The following is a 21,088-nucleotide window of genomic DNA, read 5'->3' as shown; positions in this document are numbered from 1 at the left end:
GCCCTGGCTTTACTGGAAGGGCAGAGCACCGTAGGACACGAACCCTGCTAGCCAGCTCCTCCTGCAGCCCCCGCAGCTGCTCTTGGACGCAGAGGGAGGCGCTCCGCTCCCGGGCTGCGCGGGCGCTCAGTTGGTCCACCTCCCACAGCAGCCTCCTCTCCGACAGCTCCAACTCCTGCACCCTGTGGATGGAGGCAGGGGAGTCACCAGGAGGTGGGGGTGGGGTGGGGTCTCTAGGGCCAAGAGGATGGAGGTGAGGGGGAGAGGGGGTCACCAGGATCAGGAAACTGGGCCAGAGGTTCCAAAGCCCCCAGGACAGTGTGCCTTCATATTGTTTGGCCATTGATATTCTGACAAAATTATGCTTTGAAAAACATGTGTATACATTAACAATTCTCTGAGCCTGGTGCTGGTGGCTCATGCCTATAATCCTAGTTACTCAGAAGGCCAAGAGCTGAGGATCACAGTTCGAAGTCAGCTCAGGCAGAAAAGTCTGCCTTAGCTCCCATTAATCATCAAAAGGCTAGAAGCAGAGGTGTGGCTCACAGGGTAGCGTGCCAACCTGAACAAAAAGCAAAGCAAGAGCACAAGGCCCTGAGTTCAAGTCCCGTAACAGCACAAAAGCGGAAGAAGGGAAGGAGAAAGAGGAGGAGGGGATAGAGCTTGCTTTCTCAAATTTCTAACAATGCTACTGCATCATCTTTATAATAAGCACTCTGAAATGTTCACCCATTGACATAAATACTCCCAACCATTTGCCACCCTGCCTGCCTGACCAAATCCATCCTGGAATGAGCCTGCTCGCTGCATTCACAGCTGCACACTCAGATCCAGGCTTCAGCTCTTGGCCCCTCTGGCTGAAGTGAACCATCCCCTGCCTCTGTTTCCCCATCTGTAAAAGATGATACCACACTCACAGGGTTCAGGGATATTCAGGCAGGAGCAACGCAGAGGGCAAGCCCTGGCACTTTTCTAGCCTTGGTTCAGCTCCTACACCCTGCTGCCCGACTCCTGCAAGATGGCACATCCCTTCTTTGAAGAAGGCGGAGGGCACAGCATACAGTACAGATGTCCCAACCTCCCTGACCCCCACACAGATGCCCCCAGCCACCGCCTCTGTCTATCTACTGACCACTAGTCTCTAGTCTTCCTGATCAGATCTGGAGGGTACAAGGGAGCCTAGGAGCAGAAAGGCAGGATGGGAAGGACGGGAGGATGGAGTGGCTCACGCACCTCTGTAAGCCCTGACCTCAGCCAGTCTGCCTGGTAGCACAGGCGACACAGCCCAGAACCCATCAGACACGCACAGCGCTCACCAGCACACCCACCTGGCCCTCAGGTCTGGCTCGTCCACAGCCACTAACAGCTTCTGCTCGGAGGACGCCGGCTGCTCCCCGAGCTCCCCCGGGGCCACACCTGCGCTGCTGCTGGCTCCTTCCGGAAGACGCCCCTGCTCCTCCTCGCCAGCCTCCTCTGCATCTCGGAATACCCAGCGCGTATCGATGGTCACGTCCACGTTCATCACGTCAAACCCATCGCTGCTGGGGGCTCTGATCACGTAGCTGAAACTCTGCTCAGTCTGTCCCTGGGCAGTGGGCTCCATGCTACCAAAATCTCAGGAATCCACCCTTGATAGAATCAGGGGACTCTGCAGCACGGGTTCTCTGGAGATTACAAGGCGGCTGCCCTGCCTTCGACTGTCCGGGAAAACGTCCTTTGGGGCAGGCAAAAACAGGTGGCTTATTCATGAGGGGACGGCACCATCGCCATGCAATATGAATGAGAGCCTCTCGCTTTACACGTCAGCTGCCAGCATCACGCGAAGCAAGGGCCAAGCACAGAGCCACCTGCAAGCGCACGCTTGCCAAACACCCACAGAGGACAGTCACGAGAGGAAGCCCACATTTCACCCCGTGACGAATGAGGCTCCACAACCCTCCCGGAGCCCAGCACATACTGACTGCAGACCTAGTGTCTGCGAGCCCAAAGTCACAGGAAGCCTAGGGCAGGGCCACACCAATGGCCTCTTTATGTTTTTTGGTGCCAGTCGTAGGGTTTGAACGCAGGGCCTGGGAGCCACCCTTCAGCTTCTTTGCTGAAGGTGATCTACTGCTTGGAGCCACAGCTCATTTCTGGCTTTTTGGTGGTTGGTTAGAGATAAAAGGCACACAGACCTTCCTTCCTGGTCTGACTTTGAACCTTGATCCTCAGATCTCAGCCTCCTGAGTAGCGAGGATTGCAGGTGTGAGCCACCGGCACTCTGCTCAGGAAGGCCATTTTACAAATGGAGATGGCCAAGTGGCAGCTCTGGATCTGGGTGACAGTTGTGGAAAGGGTCAACCTCGCCTCCTTCTGCGGGCGACGGGGGAGGGGGAGAGTGAGCCGGGGATCGGCTCGGTGGCTCTGTTCCCAGAACAACTGGGTAATAACTGCAGACCCGAGTTGTGGCTGTTGGCCCCCGAAGGCTGCAGCACACCACCCAGAGCCTGCCAGGATGGACGTCTATATTATCCACTCCCATAGCTTGGAGGGAGCTCCACACCATGGCTCTTATAACCAGGACTGTCCTGAGCAGACAGCTGGTGGCTCTGACTGAGATGATGACAAGAAGTGCTGTGTGCAGGCAGGGACGCGGGGATGCGGGCAGGGACGCGGGGACGCGGGGCTCCCTAGCAGAGCAGTGTACTCACCTTCTGTGACCTCCATCTCTCAGGCCCGAGTGGCTGTCTGGGGACCCGGTAGGATGGGCGCAACAAGGTGGCTATTCGGACTCTGGGAAAGCCATTCCACTGAGAGAACACGGCACCACTTCTGCCAGCAGCTGTGGGCCACAAGCGCCCTGCTGAGTCTTGAAAGTCTGTGTGTCTAGCTATGACCTCACCGGGGGAGACCCTGCGAGACGCATCATGGGATCTGCCACCGTTGATCCACAGGGCTGAAAGAACATCAGCCATCTGCAGGAGAGGGGTGGCCGGCTGGAAGTGACCGGATGTGCTGACTTCAAAGCCAGGGCCAACTGTCACTTGTAATCTGAACGGTGAGCTAGCAGATAGGGAAGCTGTCCTCTCTCTCTCAATAAAGACCAGGCACAGGTGACACAAAGGCCATCTCTTCTGTAAGGCTGGACCAGCAGGTGCTGCAGGGACTGGGCTGTGGGCTCCTCCAGGGCCCTCAGGAAGTCAGCACAGCCTCCACCCACCCCCATGCAGGGAAGCAGGCCTGCTTTCCCCGCCACGGATGACTTGTGCTCTGTCACTGCCTCCACTGTGGACGTCTGGCTTTCCCAGCACTCTCTGGTTCCTCGGTACCTGATTGCTAGGTGTTAGGAAATCCCAGGGCTGGCGCTGCTGGGGTTTAGGGATTCAGATGTCAGCTGTCCCGATGCTGATGTGTTTGCTTCGAATCCTGAATCCTTAGATTTGGTGCGCATGGTCTCCCTGTCTGGCCGGGTCCCCTGACAGGTGGACAGCTGTCCTGCTCCTCCACACTCAGATTTGGCCTTCCAGGAGCTTCTGCCCCTCTGTCCAGTATTTGTGTGTCTTCTCTAAAGCCCTTTCCATGTCCTGAATTACAGCTGGTCCTGTTTTCTATGCCAGTCCTTCTCAACGTGAACCTCAAGATTACTCTGCAGCGCCAGCATGGCCATGCACCCAGCCATCTGCCAGCACATCACGCCACCCGGCCCTCACAGACGTGGCATCTTCACAGACACCCTGCCCTGATCGTGGATATGGCCCCTGCCACGGATCTGGAAGGGACAATCACCCGCCAGAAAGCCCCTGACACCCACCTGGGGGCAAGGACAGGCCAGCCATCGCTTCTGTTCTCTGGAATTTCCTTCTGAGCTGGGCTGGACTTCGGGACCTGGTGTCCAGCCTGGCTCTGCTCACTGCTCGCTGCCATTCTCAGAGGTGTCCACCTACCCGATGCCTACCTGCTTGATTGAGGGCTCAGGATATGGCTGTAGGGGTTCTGCCCTGCAGAGGGAGGGAGCCCCATTCCAGTAGGCTTCCTATTCCAGCTTATAACTGAGAACTGGGACAGGCTAGGCATGGCCAAGCCAGCAGCTGTGTAGACTCCTGTAGTCTGTGACACGCTGTGGAATTTTTGCCATGTTACTCCATTTCCCTTGGAAATCTGCCGTCCGTGGGGTTCGTGTCCCGCCACGGGGGCCAGGCTGCACTCTCTCTCCAACTGCCAGATGCTGAATCCAGATGTGCATAGCCTAAGGGCGTTCCGCTCACCTGGCCATCACATGGACTTTCCCTGCAAGATAAGACTCTACGCACACACCTAGTTTGTGATTTATGTACATGGGGCGGAGGGGGAGTCTGTGTCCGGTGGGCACATACACTGTGGCCAGGGGAGGCGCACAGCATGGGGACAGGGACTCCAGCCTGTCCCCACACAGGGCAGTGGCTCCCAAACCCTGGGTTTCTGCTAATTGCACTTGGTTTCCTGGCATTTGGGTCTCTTCTCCCTCGGGCTCTTGGGATATGAGTTTGGTCCTGAGTTTGCCACAATCCCCATCGTCCCCTCAGAGTTTGACCGCTGGGGTGGCCAGGACCCAGGCCGACACCCAACATTGGAGGACCACAACGCTGTCTTCGGATGCACGTGGGCTCTGGGCTCTGGTCTTGGCTGAAGTCACTGTTGAATTTTGGTTAGAGTGGGGTGGGGACTGCCACAGGGACTCAGTTTACTCCACAAACTCTTTTTCTATCCTGTAAGGTTAGAAAATAATTCAGCATGACATGAGAACCAGGAGGGAGATGGCCGGAGAAGCCCTGGTTGTCAGTCCTCATGCCCCGCTGCCTCCTGAACCCCTAAGCTGAGCCCAGGGAGTCCTGGACATTCTAGGCAGACCAGGAATGCCCACCTTCACCCATGGTGGGACTGGTGGCCCACAGACCTGAGGTCAGGCCTTCTTTCTCTCGTGCCACGCTGAGTAGCCATCCACTAGGGCCAGGACCTGTGCAGAAGGTAGCAGGCCTGGCTCTCACGGGCAGGGGTCCGCACGAGGGACATCCCTGAGGCATCAGACAAGGCCTAGCGTCAGAACTTTGCCAGGCCATCTAGGCTTCTAGTGGGTGATGGGGGCATGTAAGCTTGTGAACCTGGTGGCCTGCAGCCTGTGGTAGTCTCAAGGAAGAACTTGGGCATCCATCTAGGGCCCTTGGAATACAGCAGCCTTGAGCAGGGCACTCCGCCCAGGAGAGACAGCCCAGGGGTCAGAACAGGGACACAAGGTGACAGCCAGTGCTAAGACACAGCACCTCATCAGTCAGAGAGTGACCAGTGGCCAGAATGGCTTCCTTCCTTTTTACAGCCTCTAAACCCAGGCATCAAAACCACACCCGGGGATCAAAGAGCAGGAGAAAGTATGGGAAAGGCAGTGTGTGTGTGGGGGGTGTGTGTGTGCGTGTACGTGTGCGTGCGTGCGTGCGTGCGTGCGTGCGTGCGTGCGTGCGTGCGTGCGTGCGTGCGTGCGTGCGTGCGTGCGTGTGTGTGTGTGTGTGTGTGTGTACTGGAGCCTGAACTCAGGGCCTGAGCTCTGTCCCTTAGCTTTTTTGCTCAAGGCTAGTGCTCCACCACTTGAGCTATAGCTCCATTTGTGGCTTTCTGGGGATTAAATTGAGATGATTTTCACAAACTTTCCTGCCTGGGCTGGCTTCAAACTTTGATCCTCAGATCTCGGCCTCCTGAGTAGCTAGGATCACAGGTGTGAGCCACCAGTGCTCAGCTGTTGGCTGCCCTTTTATGCAGTACCCTGGACATTTTGCAGGTAGGTCGGGGTCTGGCTTTTGCAGACCCCTGTCCCCAGAAGCTTCCTCTCTTTGGCCTTGGCAGAATAGTTAGCAGTTTCCATGGCCACCTAGCATCAGGAGGTGAAGCAATCTGGAAAGTCTTGAGAACAGAAAAGAGGCCCCCAAAAGGGAGAAGCCAGGGGTCTTCTTGGGACCTAGCCCTCCTCGTGAGCCCCTTCTTCCTGAAATCATCACCCTCACAGACCCAGGGAGCCGAGGAGCCCAGCACCAAGCCTCCTTCCAGGCCCCTTGGGTAAAGCACACTGCAGCCAGAGAAAGGACTGGTCCCCCCAAAAGTCATCTTTTCATCCAAGGACAAGAAAAGATACCAACCCGAGCGCTCAGCTCCCCAGAATCATCAAGGCCACAGGATGAATGCTAGTGAGAAAAACAGAAACAGGAACAAAAACTATAAAATAAGGCCAAAAGAAAACGAAGAAAAGAAAAACAGAAAGAAAGAAAAAAGAGAGAAAGATGTAAGATCGGTGATAGGCGCTCCGCGACATCTCTCACCACCTGTGACACGGGGGCGGGGGGCAGGGAGGAACTGGAAGCGAGCAGACCTCAGGAGAAGCTGCATCTGGGAAGCTGAGCTCTGGCTCTGCACACCCCTGTGGGTCATCCCAAAGTACTCCCCAAACTTCCTGCTAAGCCGGGCACCCCGGGGAGATCTGTGCATAGGCCAGGGCTTCCTGGCGAAGGAATGTGGCTGGAGGGACAGTATGGAGGGAGGCCCTGTGGGTGGTGGCTTCTACCAAGAGATGAGGATACAGTGCTACACACCAATGGGAATGTTCCTGGGTACCAGTCTGCCTACCCATCTGCCAAGAGATTCAGTGGTACTTAAAAGCCTTCATAACCAGGCACAGTGGCCACACCTGTAGGACCAGCTACATGGGAAGTGGAGACCTGGGGGTTCCCGGTTTGAGGACATGCCAGGCATGTTCTCGTCTCCATCTCAATCAAGGCTGGAAGTGGGGGCAGGCACCTGTCATCCCAGGTGGTGGGAAATGCCGATAGGTGGATTGTGGTCTAGGCTGGCCCAGCACCAAAGCAAGACCCAACCTCAAACATAACAGCTCACGCAGAAGAGCATCTGCCAAGCAAGTACAAACCCTAGTATTGCGAATATATATTTCTTTAGTGGGTGCCTGTGGCTCACACTTGTACTCCTGACTACTCTGGAGGCTGAGATAAGAGGATCACAGTTCAAAGGCAGCCCAGATAGACAAATCCTGAAGACTCATCTCCAGCTAACCACCAAAAAGCCAAAAGTGGAGCTGTGGCTCAAGTGGTAGAGTGCTAGCCTTAATCAAAATAGCTAAGGAACAGCTCTCAGGCCCTGAGTTTAGCCCCAATACAAGCATAATGCACACATATCTGCGCTTGTGTGTGCACACACGCACATCACGCACACACACACACACACACACACACACACACACACACACACACACACACACACACACACACACACAGAGTCTTTTATATCCTGTTTTAAGTCAATTTTGAAAACCAAATAAAAGAGCAGGGAAAACAAGGCCTCATAGAAATTCTAAGAAATCATACCGGCCAGTTTAAAAAAGATCATTTTTTTTCTTATTCTACTCCTGATTTGCTTTGTTCAAGTAGAATTGCTCATCATTAGCTGAAACATATCTTGGAATTGGGGCTGCTTTGGAAAATAGTTTTCTTTGCAAAGCAAGGCTCTGTCTCCCTTGTATTATTTATTAAGTAAAAAAACAAAAACAGTAACAGTAACAGCCTCCATGTTCTTTTCCAAGCCTCTGGCGACCAGAGTTGGAGGAGCTCCCGGTGTTCCCCATCCCTTCCCTCCACGCCCTGGTCAGTTACGTGAAGCTGGAGGCAGGTGAGATGTCACAGCCACAGAGACCACTGTCCCTTCCTTGTTGGCACCTCAGTGTTCCCACTTACCTCAGCCTCAGTTTCCCCTCCCACAAAATGGTCCTAAGTGCAAGGGACCTCTGGGGTGTACTGAAAATACCCAACAGGCCAGGAGAGGGGGGCCTGCTCCCCTGCTAAGAAAGGAGGCCTGTGCTTCAGGATGCACTGGCTGTTTTACATATGCGTGTCATTGGAAGTGAATGAAGCCAGGCAGTGAGTAACATCCCACGGCTGGGGATGTTACAGAGGCTACTTCACACTTGCTAGTGAGGAGGCAGCATGAGGACTGGAATATTTGTGGAAGACACACACACACACACACACACACACACACAGAGCCACACACACACACACACACACACACACACACACACACACACACACACACACACACACACACACAGCCTCTGGGATGCAGGGAGGCAGGGGCCTATTCTCTGCATGAAATGACAGCAGGAGCCCTTCCAGGGCTCCTTAGAGCCCCAGCCACTCACCTTTTCCTCCAGCTCCTTCATGTGCCGTTTCTGAAGCTCCAGCTTGTCTTCCAAGTCCCGGATTCTCTGAAACACAGGACTGTGTGTGTCACAAAGAAGATCCTGCCTGGGGGAAGAGGATACTGCCCAGGGGGTGGCAGGGAAAGGGCTCCGCAGCCCTGCTGTGCTGCGGTCAGGGAAATCTGTTCCTGCTGCTGCAACGAACCGTGGACAGAGGCTATTCTGCAAGTGCAAGGGCTATTGCTCAGATACTGCATGGGTAGGGATTCCAGGAAAACCCTAGGCCGCACATGCTGAAAAACAAACCGAGGACCTGATGGCTTTTCTTTTACTTCTTTTTTTTTCTTTTTTCTTTCGTTGGTTGTGGGGCTTGAACTCTGGGCCTGGGCACTGTCCCTCAGCTCTTCAGCTCAAGGCAAGCTCTCTACCACTTGAGCTACAGCACCACTTCTGGCTTTTTCTGCTTATGGGGTGCTGAGGAATTAAACCCAGGGCCTCATGCATGCGAGGCAAGCGCTCTACCACTGAGCTACCTTCCCAGCTCCTGGCTTTTCTTTAAAAAAAAAAAAAAACACAGAGCAAATCACAAGGCTTATCTACCTTCAGGGAAAAGGAAGGCCTGGAGTCCACAATGCCTGGAACCCACAGTACCTGGAGATTCACCCTGTACACATACACCTAGGACACCAGGTATCCTTCAAGGTCAGCATCCTAGCAGAGGCCAGATGGCACGATGGAGCATGCGGTGCGGAGGAGAGGAAGAGACAGTGCGGCGGCCGCCCCTACCTGCTGGGCCTGCTGCAACAGCTCCATGCGCTCTCGCAGGATCTGGCTGTCGAACTCCCGGCTCTGGCGCAGGATCTGCCGTCGCACCTTCTCCACAGCGGCCTGCAGATCCTCACGCTGGCCCGCACTCAGGGCCTCGCTGGCCCTCTGGCCTGGCTCCTGCTGCAGTGCGTTGTACAGAGTGGCCTCCAGGTCCTGGATTTTCTATGAGGGTACAGAGAGGTGGGCTGGGGGGGTGGGGGATTCAGGAGGGGCTGGTAGGCAGGGAGGGGCCAAGCCTCCCAGGGTGGTGGTGGGGAGCCCTTCAGCCCCTGCACACACTGCAGCTCAGGCATCTTGGGCATACCCGGGGACAAGGGCCAGAAGAAGTAAGCCCAACCTCCAACCTCCAACCTCCACTCAGCCTAAGTCAGAGAGGGCTGCCACTCTATTGGGGTTTTCTCATATTTGGCTTCCAGTTCATCTTTATTTTTTCCCCTCTTTTTCTCTTTTGTGTCGTTACTAGGGCTTGAACTCAGGGTAGCATCCCTTAGCTTTTTCACTCAAGGCTGGCACACTCTCAGTTGAGCCACATCTTCACTTTCAGCTTTTTGGTAGTCAACTGGAGATAAGAATCTCACAAACTTTGCTACCCAGGCTGGTTTCGAACTGCAAGCCTCCACCTCCCGAGTGGCTAGCATTACAGGTGTGAGCCACTGGCACCTGGTAACTCTCAACTTTTCTAATGTTCTAGTGCATAAAGCATCCCAAGTACAAACATCTGCCCAGTTGCGCGGGGAAGATGTCTATCCCAGGGGAACGGGGACAATGTTCTCATTCCTGCCTCCTTCAAGCCAGCAGGTCACCCTTCACTGGCAAAGCTGGAGGAGACCTTACAGGCCCACTGGGGCACCCTGTGAGGCTCAGGGTTCAAATCACTAAAGGAAGTCACTGCCGGACACTAAACATAGCTACCTCACCTTTGGGATTGTAAGTATAAACATTTACGTATAAACGAACATGTAAGAAAGCTTCTCCTTCATTTCAGGTCATCAGCAGTGGCATGTAATAAATGTCAGAAGAAATCATCAAGGTCATTAGATAATTTTGCAAATCACAATTGGGGACAAGTGACCGCCTGCTGCCACCCCGCTGCAGGGAAGGTAGCCTGTAATGCAGAGTCTTAAAAAGCCAAAGGGTCAAACCCACTTCCGGTCCTACCAGGTGGGCCTGGTCGAGGGCTTGCTTCCTGTAGTCCAGCTCCTCCTCCAGGTAGCCCTTCTGCCTGCTGAACAGGTCCTGGAAGAGAGGGCAGCATCGGTCAGGAAGAGGCCCAAGAAAAGCCCATCTACCTGCCTTGTGCTAGAGCAGCCATCTCGTGGGGCTGCTATGTTCAGGCAGAAGGGGCTTTGCTGGGCCCACTGCCCCAGCTGTCCCAGCTGGGTGGGGGAACCTAGGACAAGGTCATCAGACTCCTCCAGTTCCTCATCCTTTTGGGGTCCCTGACATCAACGAATGTCACCACCTTCCACTACCATCCCAACCCAGATCAGAGCAGCCCTTCCAGGCTGTGTCCTACAAGCCCCTAAGCTGGTCTTGGTGGTTCCGCGTGTGGCTTTGCCCCTGCTCAGGCTGCACCACCTTTCCTGGGTGCTGTCACACTCACTTGGTTGGTGCCGCTTTGAAAGCCCTTCTTCTCAGCATCCAAGTCTCATCAAGCCCCCTCTTCCCGCCCCCCCCGGGGGGACCTGACCTGGCCTGAACCCAGTCACACTTCCTATCACCAAATTGAGGTCTCAGCTAGACTTCGTTCTGCAGCAGCGTCATTTTACTATTGACAAAACAGAGAGGACCTGTGTCTGCCCTGGAGGCCACGGTTCACCGGTGGCTAGGGTGGGACCAGAACCCAGGCCTTCTGGTGCTTGGCTAGGCACTCCATACCCTGCATGGGATTACTTCTGGGCTCTGGGATTCTGCCCAACATCCCCCACCCGCACCCTGACCTCCCATACCACTGGGAAGACTTGAACTGGTCTTGGTGACTCAAGAACCAAGCCCTCTGGAAGGACTGGGTACAGCAGTCCTGTCTACCGTGGTCTCTGGTAAATAACTGAGCCCTCGCCTTTTGTGAGAGCCCTGATGTTCCCAGCCCTCTACAAGAGCGGGTATCTCCCTAGCACCCCTCGTGGTCACAAACCAAGTGGACAGATGAGAAATCAGGTCCAGGCCCCGAGCTCTCCAAGCCTGCAGATTCCAGCCTTCTGTGCCTCTAGAGCCACTGGCCTGGGCATCGCCTCTGGGTCTCTAATGACCTCAGGTCATTCGGAGCACTGGACCTCAAGCCTGGAAGCCTGGGTCACAGCACAGGCAAGTGATGGACTAAGAGGAAGTGGCTGCATGAGGATTACTCAGAACAGCCATGGCACAAAGGCTACATTTAGAGCTGCGTGAACATAAAGCAAGGCTGGAAACACAGCCCTCCTCCCTCTCGCCATCCTCCCCACCGGGTCTTACCTTCTCCTTCTCCAGGTCAAGCATCTTCTGAGTCAGGGCCGCCTCGGTTCCTTCTATCTGCTTCAACCACTAGAAAACAGCAGGGAGCAGGTGTGGCCGGGTGAGAAGTGGGTCTGGGTTCCTATTCTGCGTGGACAGCTGTTTCATCCATCCATGGCAGGTGTGAGCGAGGGGGTGGGGGGGGCAGAGGGCACACAGGCCTGTGGCTGTGGGTGCCCATTCAGGCAGGTGCCGGGCGTGGAGCTGACACGTATGTGACTGGCCAGGAAGCATGGGTTCAGTGTACTACTGCACCATGGAGCACGGCGTGTGCCAGGAGGCTGGCAGCTGAGTGACTGAGTCGCCCTGTCTGACATCGTGGAATGCTTCCTGTACTGAGGGCATCACACCTGACCTTGTGTCTGACCTTGGCCTCGTCAAGACCTTGGTGGGGGGAGGTAGGCTGGCAGAATTTCCCCCCCATTTCTCAGATAAAGACACGGAGGCAGAGCTAAGTCCCAGTCCAAGACCACAGGGTGGGGAAGGGTGGGGAACTGGCCTGCAGGACTCAGAAGCTGCTTCCCCACTACACACACACACACACACACACACGCACGCACGCACGCACGCACGCACATGCACACACACGCACATGCACACACACGCACGCAGGCAGGCGGGCGGTTGGGCAGGCAGGCGGGGGGGGGGGGATGGTGTCATGCCCAGGGCTAAGCCTGGCACAGGGGCCAAAGCAGTGAGTGCAGATCGCCCCTCAGATATGCCAGGGCTGTGGTCGGGAACACAGGGTAGGGTTACAGGAACAAAGAAAGCCTGGAGACCATACTCCTTCCTCCTCCTAGGGTCCCCTCTGCACCATTTCTCCCTCCCCCCCCCCCCCCCGACTGAGCCGCCCTGAGCTCTGCTCCAGCTCCGCCCCCTCCCCTATGCGCTTTGGTGCCTCTGTCTGGCCCGCGTGCCCGCCATGCCTGGGTACCCCTTGTTTCTCAGACCTAGCCCTGCACTCCTCCGTGACCAGCTCCTTCTTGCCTCAAACACACACGTCTCCAGTGGTGCTGTGGGGTCCTGCTCAGAGCTCTCCCCCGTCCCTCGGTGCTGACAGCAGGGGGGTGAGGCCGGGTGGCCCACCGTGTGCTCTGCAGCCTCTCCTCCTGCTTGGAGTCTGGACTCTACGGTCACCCCCAAAGGCAGTTAGCACCTCAGACAAGACAAACCTCCCTGCACCTCTGGGCCTTTGCCCAAACTGTACATGCTTCCTGGAATATCCTCACCTTCCCAACCCTAGATGCCAAGCGCTCGAGCCCCACTAAAGCTACCTCCTCCAGGGGGAGCCCACCCTGCTTCCCATATGCACACCTTCTTACAGTGCTCTCCCTCCCACGGCGGGGCCAGGCTGACTCCTGTGCTATCCCCTGCCCAGCACAGGGCCTAGCACACAGAAGGCACCCACTAAACATGTGTTGGGGAGAGGAGCCTGGCGGGCTGGAGGCCCAGTGTGGAGGTGAGCCAGCTCCACACGGGAACCAGCCAATCACCGAGGGGTGGTGAGGCCATATCAGGAGGCGCTCTGACACCACCAAGGAGCCCTGGGCGGGGCCAGCAGCCCCAAAGGTCTCAACTAAACAGATCCCTAATGACAGACAGCAGCGCCCCTGGGATGACGACTTAACAATGCTTTACTTTTAAAATCCTAATGCAAGCAATCACAATATGAATAAAACTACGAGAAAACCCCCAGCTCTGACACCTGTCATAGACTATACTGGGCAGTTTCTGTGGGGTCCCTCGGCGGTGGAGGCTGGGGGGAGGGGTTGTTAGAGACACAGACTTGTGCACAGGGAGGACAGCCCTGGCTGGCCATGCCATTTTCAGCACCTGGGGCAGCAGGTCAGGGCCAGGAGGCCAGGAGTGTGCTTACGGAGCCTCAGGCACTGCCCAGGGCTCCCTCACCCAGGGAGAGGTCTGGTCAAGGGAAGAAGGGGGTCCCCCAGGTACACAGCTGCTGGGGGCTGATCTCCCCCATTCCTTCTGGCCAGGTCCCTAGACCTGAGGCAGACTCAACTGACTGAGAGCTTCCGCAGCTGTAGCCTATAGGCCTCAGTCTCCAACTCACTGCTACCCGCAAAGACACAGACAATGAGGCAGTCCCCTCCCTGAGCTGGCCGGCTGAGTGAGTGCCTTTGAACCTGAGGGAGGAGAGGCATCAGTGATGAACACAAAGCCTCATGTCTCAGGCGCCAGTGTCCCTACTGGCCAGGTGTCCTGTGCTGCAGTGAGCCGAGGCAGGGGTGACCTGGGCAGGGCCTTTAGTGGGGACAGGAGGAAAGCATGGGTGAGGATTGCTGGGGGGGGGTCATCCCAGGCCTTACTGACCAGGGTAGGGGACACGTGATGACACAGCATGGACTGTGCCCAGGGCACTGCATGCTGGGCTCAGATCAGGGTATTTCACACAGGGTTTTCTGGGGTTTGTGACAGAGCCACCTCCACAGCCAGGCCCCATCTTCTCTAGGTGCTCTCAGCCCCCTACTGACTCACCCCTGCTTGTCCTTCACTGTCTTCATTTTGGCTGAAATTCCCACCTCCTCTCAGAATCGGTCATCCAGCTGTCCCATCAGCATAACCCAGGGGTCCCACTGACCTGACCCCATGCTGCTCAGTGGACACCTTTCCTTCTTGAACATTCTCTCTCAGCAAGGAAGACACATGCAGCACTCCCAAACTGACCTAGCCTTTGTACACAAATAAAAGGCAGAACCAGACCCGAGAATCAGGTCTCATTCCAGCCCCCAAGGATGGCAATGAATGGGAGCTAGGTGCATCTATACCACACTCGGAGTTCAGGGGTCCCATGAGTGTCACACCCTCCCCCCCACGTCCTCCTATTCCTACAGAACTTGCAAGGAGCTGCCAGGTCGAAGCAGCTGGCACAGCTCTGCACTCAGGGCACAAAGTCTATGTTAGGCTGAGCAGTGTGAGGGCTCCTGGTGGTCAGTGGCAGATGGGCAGCAGCTGGGAGCAGGCTGGTAAGGGCCGGCAGAGCACAAGCTGGGAAGAAGGCAAGGGGGGCAAGAATCCAAGCAGGCACGACCCAGATGCCAGCCAGGCTCTACTCTCTCCGCTGCAAAAGGGCAAAAGATGAGGCACCCCGGAGGTCTGGCTGGCACATGGTCAAGGGTCAGATGCGGGAGGCACATGTCAGGAACATCTGGGGAGCTGTGGGCCAGGGGAAGCTCTACCAGCTGACGGCTGTGCCAGGGAAGCACCCCTCACCTCAACAACCTGTGCTCAGAAAGTCCAGAATCTCCAGGGGCTAGGGAGACAGACCTCAATGCCCAACTCAGGACCACTGTGCCCAGGGGCTCGACCCACCAGACCACACTTAGATAGGAGCCATGCCTGGCCCCGGGGCATATGTCCTGGTCTTGAAACGGGTCCTACTAGCCTGGGGATGCTCAGTTTGGTGAGTCTAGGTGATTGATTTACAAAACCCCATCACCAGCAAGACCCTTGGCACCTAGAAGCTCTCCTTGGGTAAATTTAGATGGAGTTTAATCATGAGTGGCATGGTTCAGTCAGCGCTGAAGGGATGCTGGTGGGGAGCTGTGCCACGGGAGGCCGGACAAACTCATTCAGTTTTGCTGTCGACAAAAAGTTGTGTGCTGAGCGTACCTGACACTGCTCCAGATGCCTGCCTCTCGGGGGCCCCCAGCCCAGCGCCTGGCACCAACCCCACCGTGCACTGGAGGAAGCAAGCTCAACCCGGGCAGAGGTGGAGCCAGGGAGGGCCGAGTTCCTATCACCCTTCCCAACCGTGTGGTCTTGGTGGGACACTGTCAAACCCTGTCAGCCTGGAGTGCCCTTTACTTGACTGGGGCGTGGGGGTGGACTGATACCAAGGGCAGAAAACTATGAGTATTTTCAATGTCTTTCTACAGATTCTGGAAGGAGGCCTGTGGAAGATGACAAAGATCATATCATTCTAAAATGATCTAAACACAGGACTTCATAAAAAGTTGTGTATATATCTAAACCATCCTAAACCAAAATAGAAGGCAAGCAAACTGGGAATGTAATTTGAAAGAATAGCTGAAAAAGTCCCTCTTTAATAAACACACTGAGAGGTTAGTAAGAAAAATAATTACAACAAATGCTTATTTATTATGGGATTGAATCAATGAGTGAATGAATGAACCAATGAATGAATGAATGAACCCAATGGAAAACCCTCCAAAGAAATGTGATTATGAGTCACAAAGAAGGAGGGGGGGCCACACATGGGAAAGCTCACTATGACTAGCACCCGCATAAAGAAAAATGGAGACAATGTCATCATCGTTTTCTACTTGCCAAATTGCTACGAAGCCTCTCCATGGGACACCTCAGGGTGACCATGAGGCCAACTACACACAGGACTGCCGTAGAAACGTAACTGGCACCGGTATTCTGGCGCCTGCGCTGTCAGAGTCTGAGCCCTGCGCCCAGCAATTCATCCTCTAGAAGACAGCCTACGGAGGGAGGGTCCCGATACAGATGATGCCAACAGAATGTGGGTGGACAGGACACAGCAAGGCACCCGGGACTGAGTAAGGACTTTGCAGTGCAACTGAGTGACACACCGAGGCAGGACCATTTTAAGTGGCTTCCAAAGCAGAATTTAAAAACTGGATGTTGGCTGGGTGCTGGTGGCTCATGCCTGTCATCCTAGCTACGCAGGTGGCTGAGCTCTGAGGATCAAGGCTCAAAGCCAGCCCAGGCAGACAAATTCAGATTAATTACTTCAGATTAATTTTTAAAAATCCAGAACTGGAGCTGTGGCTGAAGTGATAGAGCACCACCAGGCTTGAGTGAAAAAGCTAAGCAAGAACCTAAGGACTTGAGCTCCAGCCCCGGCAGCTGGCACAAAATAAGACCAAACAAAAAGCTGGATGTTAAATATGATTTTTAACTCAACATCAGAAAAAAATAAGAAATGGACATGGGAAAGATACTAGGAGGAAGCAAATAGACGTCCACTTGTCTCCTCAATGGGCAGGGAAGGAGAGCGCTGCCTCCGGCAGCCACAAGGTTCTGCAATGTACATAATCGTGTGTGACGTTCTATCCAAACACCAACGGCATGCTGTGCACATGCAGACAAAGACGGACGGACGGCACGCATGCGCCACACAAAGCAAGACATCAATGTACAGTTTCTTGTATGGTGCTGGGTGCTGGGACAAGATGTGAGCAGAGGAATGCCGCTGAATCTACCTTTTCACACAGAGCAAGCACAGTTCCAGCTTGGATTATTGCAACCTGTTCTTCATTTCTCAAATTCTAAAACACAAGAAACGGGCAAGGGCGGTTTATACCAGATCCAGTGAGCAGCAAGCTCCTCTCTGAGCTGCACCCCAAGGATGAGCCCCCACTGAGGCCAAGCAGAAGGTGCCTGTCCTTTGGGTTGGGAGCAGTCACACAGTGGCACTAAGGTGCTGAGAAACTGGGCTTCATTTAAGTCAATCTTAGGAAGGCAAAAATATCCCTTTCACACGTCACTCAGGATGAGTGGCTTTGCCTTCCTTCTGGATATCCTCAGATTTTTTTTTTTGTCCCCTGTTACTCACAGGCTGTAAGGACAACCTCTTCTCAGAAGCCCCACTCTGCCAAATGCAGACCCAACCACCCACATAGGAACACGGCCATACAAAAGCCTTACATTGTTACTTATTCGTTCTCTGAACTCAGAGAGAAATTTTAAAAAATAAAGAAAAAACAAGAACAGATTCACACAGAACACACCCAGATCAAAACAACACAAAACCAGAAACCGATCGCTCATAGTTACCCCATTATCGCCAAGGATATCTAATTTCTTCATAAGTTCAGAAATATTCACATCCTGGAAGAGATTTCCAATGTTCACTTTTCTGTGAGCTGTAAAGATCATCTATAGCAAGTCCCAGAGCCACGGCTGCCACGCTTCTCCTTCCCTTAGTACCTGCAGTGGGCCTATTCTGGACCTTTCTTTGGGGCACGGGGAAGGGGGCTTATTTCCTGAGTTCCACATGTATGCCACACACACACTGGTCTCTTGGCCCATAGAATCAGGGGAGTCTACATACTACACACAGGCGCTCTGGGCCAGTGGCAAACCCTGGCTGTTATAATCATCAACACAGCCACCATGTGCAATGCCTGTCCTGAACACTGGGCACTGCTAAGCCCTTTCTAATTCACATCATTTTAGCTCCCCAGGTGAGAGCAGCCGCTTGGGCTTCACAGCCAAGAGACTGAGCATGCCGAGGCTCCCAGTGATCTGAGCCTGGCAGGAACTGGGACAGCCTGGTCATGCAGTCAGGTTCCGCTTCCCGCTTTGTAGGTAAACAGCCACTGATACAGGGACTATGTCTTCTACATGGAGCGGACACCCAGGGGCACCTAACTGCAGCTGAGTCTGCCCTGACCCCAGGACACAATCCCCCATTGGCATGAAGCCTGCTCAACAAGCCATTGGCAGGCGGTGGGGTCAGAGGGCACCCCCGAGCACGCTACCTTCACTCCTTCTTGGTGGCAGAAGAGCTGGAGGGCGCTGCTGTGGCTCTCCGGGAAGGTGGTGATTTGGAGGTTAAAGGCTGGCGACCTCCGCTCTCTCTCCTGGGGAAAAGATTCGGTTTAAGGACAGAACTCGAGTGCATTGTTAACCACTTGACACTTTCCCTTATCAGCCAAAAAAAAAAAAAAAAAAAAAAGCAAAAAACAAAAACCCCACATTGCATCGGAGCTGGCCCAGGCATAACAACACGGCCTCCCAAACCTCGGCCGTGAGGATGTCTTCACGCCTTCCCAGGGCAGGAGGCCCACTGAGGTAGGAAAAAATGATTAGCAGGGTCTCCAAACCCATCTGCTTACAAGATGAAGACCCAAGAAGTCACAGCATTACCAGATTGGGAAAAAACAAAAACAAAACCCGATGACATTAAATTCAGCCGGAGAACGGGAGCCACCGCTGTGCCGGCCAGGCCCACTAGCCCCGTCTGACCCTCAGGCAACCCCAGAGGCAGCTGCTATTGCTCTCAGTTTGTAGACAGGGGCTCAGGAAGGCTGGGCCCAGGTCTCACTGCTGGGCCAGGCCAGCCCCCACTCTACTTTCTATCCTCTATTATCAGTTGCTCAGAAGGCCTTTGAGCCACACTTAATAAAGGATCATTCTTCTTGATTTAGATTTCTGATTGTGTCAATTACAAAGGAAGCATTTCCCAGTAGAGGTGCTCAGGAACCCCCTCCCTGACAAGCATTGGAAGAAGCCAGGAAACACCTCACTGCCCTGGAGGACGAGGCACACCCCTGGGTCTGACTGCCTCCGGGCCATCTTAATGTGCTTCCCACAGAGCTGGCTTGAAGCCTGTGGCCCTGGAAGACATAGATGTATGAGGACCCCTGGCAAAGAAGACCCTTTCCCACTGTGCCTCAAATCAAGCTGCGATGATTTTACAGCATTACAGCGTGGTAAAATGGCTTGCCTGGGACCACTGCAGACTCTGGCTTCGGACCCAGTGGGTTCCATTAATAGTTCAACTAAGGGGAAGTCACAGAGGTGCGAGTTTACAAGACAGCCTTAATTTGCTGGCCTGCAGAAGGCTAGAGAAAAGAAGGGGCTATTCTTTCAGTGGATTTCCAGCAAGCCCCAGTCTGGCTAACCAATCTCACAGGAAACAGTTCTATGAGCAAGATAAAACTCGAGAAGGTTCACTTCTGCCCGTCCTTTCCCACCAGCCATGCTTATTTAATGACGTTTCCATGGGAGTGGAGATCCAGGAAGCTCAGATTTCCTATGAACAAGACAGAAAACTGGCTTCCAGTGACTCTGAAGGCCGGAGGGGTAGTCCACCGAGCAGTGTTTGTGGAGGTTCTCGCAAGAAAGGCCCATCTATAACAGTGACTGGTGGAAAGGCTTCTAAGGGGCAGAGGTGCTGACCTCACATGACTTCAAATATAGTACTCAGGAAGAGCCAAGTGACAGGGAGACGCTTGAAACCACTCCCTACCAGAGCACAAAGCTAACACAGACAGAGCTTGAACTGAAGCAGGAGGGGCAAAGAAAATCAGAGAAGCCACAGACAGGTGAAGGTGCTTACTTCCACCCAAGGGGACACACATGCAAAGGTGTCAGCTGAGAGAGCAGAGCCATGTCACAGAGCCGACAGAAGCAGCTCATCACCAACCTAAGTGATGTCCACAATGCTAATGACTTTGAAATAGAAACAAAAGGGGGTTATGAAGTACCATGAGAGCAAGCGATACAGTAACACACCCAGGCAAGACTTCAGTCAGAAACAATGTGACCATCAGTATTCTCTGAGTCCCACTCGGTGCCCTGTGCGTGTTCCTGGAGGAAGTGAGCAGCGTCCAATCTCCCTCCAGTATTTCCGAGTCGCATTTTGAGATACAAATAATAATTTCTTTAGTCCAAATTGCTGCAGTGCACGGCTCTGTAGTTACTGGATTAAAAAAGTTTGCACAACATAACTAGGTTCTTAACTGTCTGTATACAAATGCAGACTTCCACCCTGCCTCCACTTACCTGGTGTTTACCTTGGCAAATAGAAAACGGGCTCAAACTGGAATTAAACACATTTAGAGAGGCAACAGCTGGCTGGGGGCAGACCTTGCTGTTTCAAAAGGTGAGATTTGCCACATGCAAGTTCACTTAAAAAGGTGTGTGATTAATTGCAACGGTGCCTCTGTCTGCGTGTACAGAACGCACCCCTGTTGGCTATGCATGCAGGAGAGAAGTAGTTATGGAAATGAAACACAAATAAAAAAGGCAAAATATTGCAAAAACAAATTATTTTATTAAGTGCAAAACAAGCCATAGGCAATAAATATATTAGCTCTGGTACAGGTCCACAGACATCGCGAGCCTCCTCTCCAGAACACGTTAAGGCAGTGAAATTATTCTGAACATACAGATTTAAAAAAAAAAAAAAGAGGAAGAGGAGGAGGAAGAAGGAAGGAGTGAAACGGTAACACGTCCCTTCACACATGCTTGGAAGCGGCAGGGAGCTTACATGAATTTCAGTTTGGGCTCAAAGAGAATGTCTGCTCCATGGGAGAGCTTACAACACAGAGAGTCTCTTACTTCGAGTTCTAGCACTCGGAATTCTAACAGCTCATTCTGGTCCTTCGCGTCTTGCATTTCGCTCTTCAGCTGGTTCTCCTCCATTTCCAGCCTGTAAATCTGGAGCAAAGACACCTGTGCGTTAACGGGCAGCGGAAGGCGCTGGTGCACACCAGGGTGCCCTGATCCCACCCCACCTCAACTGCCAATCTGCAGTGGGGGTTCAAGTCTCTCTCATAGGAACCTCTGTGGCAGCAGCGACCCCCAAGCACCCAGGCAGCCTGGTCAGACTGCCTGCATCTTGGGTCCCGCAGGAGCTGGGGACCTGCGTCTAACTGCTCTGCAAAGTTGAGGCGCCTCCTGGTCCCCATTTCTCCTCCTCTTCAGGGCCACCGGGGACATTTAGAAGTGGTGGGTTTTCCGGGGCCTCAGGACTTAACAAGGGCCATGGAGCTTGCAGGACAGTGATGTCCCCGCCCAGCTGCCTGGAAAAGCACCAGGTGTGAG

At 54.1% G+C, this 21,088-nt stretch overlaps 1 protein-coding gene across 13 annotated transcripts in view; it reads right to left on the bottom strand.

The window, feature by feature from the left end:
* Nucleotides 1–1,605: 1,605 nt before the first annotated feature.
* LOC138808186 (janus kinase and microtubule-interacting protein 1) overlaps nt 1,606–21,088 on the bottom strand; it is a 77,883-nt gene continuing 58,400 nt past the window's right edge. For 6 of the 13 annotated variants that reach the window (XM_069994138.1, XM_069994139.1, XM_069994137.1 and 3 more), the window contains exons 13-23: nt 20,603–20,701; nt 18,016–18,117; nt 17,309–17,362; nt 16,735–16,800; nt 11,486–11,554; nt 10,193–10,270; nt 8,993–9,196; nt 8,207–8,272; nt 6,141–6,185; nt 2,691–4,724; nt 1,606–1,714 (exon numbers count right to left, since the gene is read on the bottom strand). In XM_069994138.1, coding sequence (XP_069850239.1) covers nt 4,695–4,724; nt 6,141–6,185; nt 8,207–8,272; nt 8,993–9,196; nt 10,193–10,270; nt 11,486–11,554; nt 16,735–16,800; nt 17,309–17,362; nt 18,016–18,117; nt 20,603–20,701 — 813 coding nt within the window. In that variant the 3' untranslated portion in view covers nt 1,606–1,714; nt 2,691–4,694. Of the gene's footprint in view, nt 1,715–2,690; nt 4,725–6,140; nt 6,217–8,206; nt 8,273–8,992; nt 9,197–10,192; nt 10,271–11,485; nt 11,555–16,400; nt 16,553–16,734; nt 16,801–17,308; nt 17,363–18,015; nt 18,118–20,602; nt 20,702–21,088 lie in introns of those variants that run through there. The other 7 variants (XM_069994142.1, XM_069994146.1, XM_069994147.1 and 4 more) reach the window with 4 other exon arrangements.

This window comes from Dipodomys merriami, unplaced genomic scaffold (genome assembly GCF_024711535.1).
Source record: "Dipodomys merriami isolate MVZ:Mamm:240054 unplaced genomic scaffold, mDipMer1.0.p SCAF_446, whole genome shotgun sequence".
Classification (NCBI taxonomy): Eukaryota; Metazoa; Chordata; class Mammalia; order Rodentia; family Heteromyidae; genus Dipodomys; species Dipodomys merriami.
Note: the sequence above shows the minus strand (reverse complement) of the source record. Positions and strands in the feature narration are given on the sequence as shown.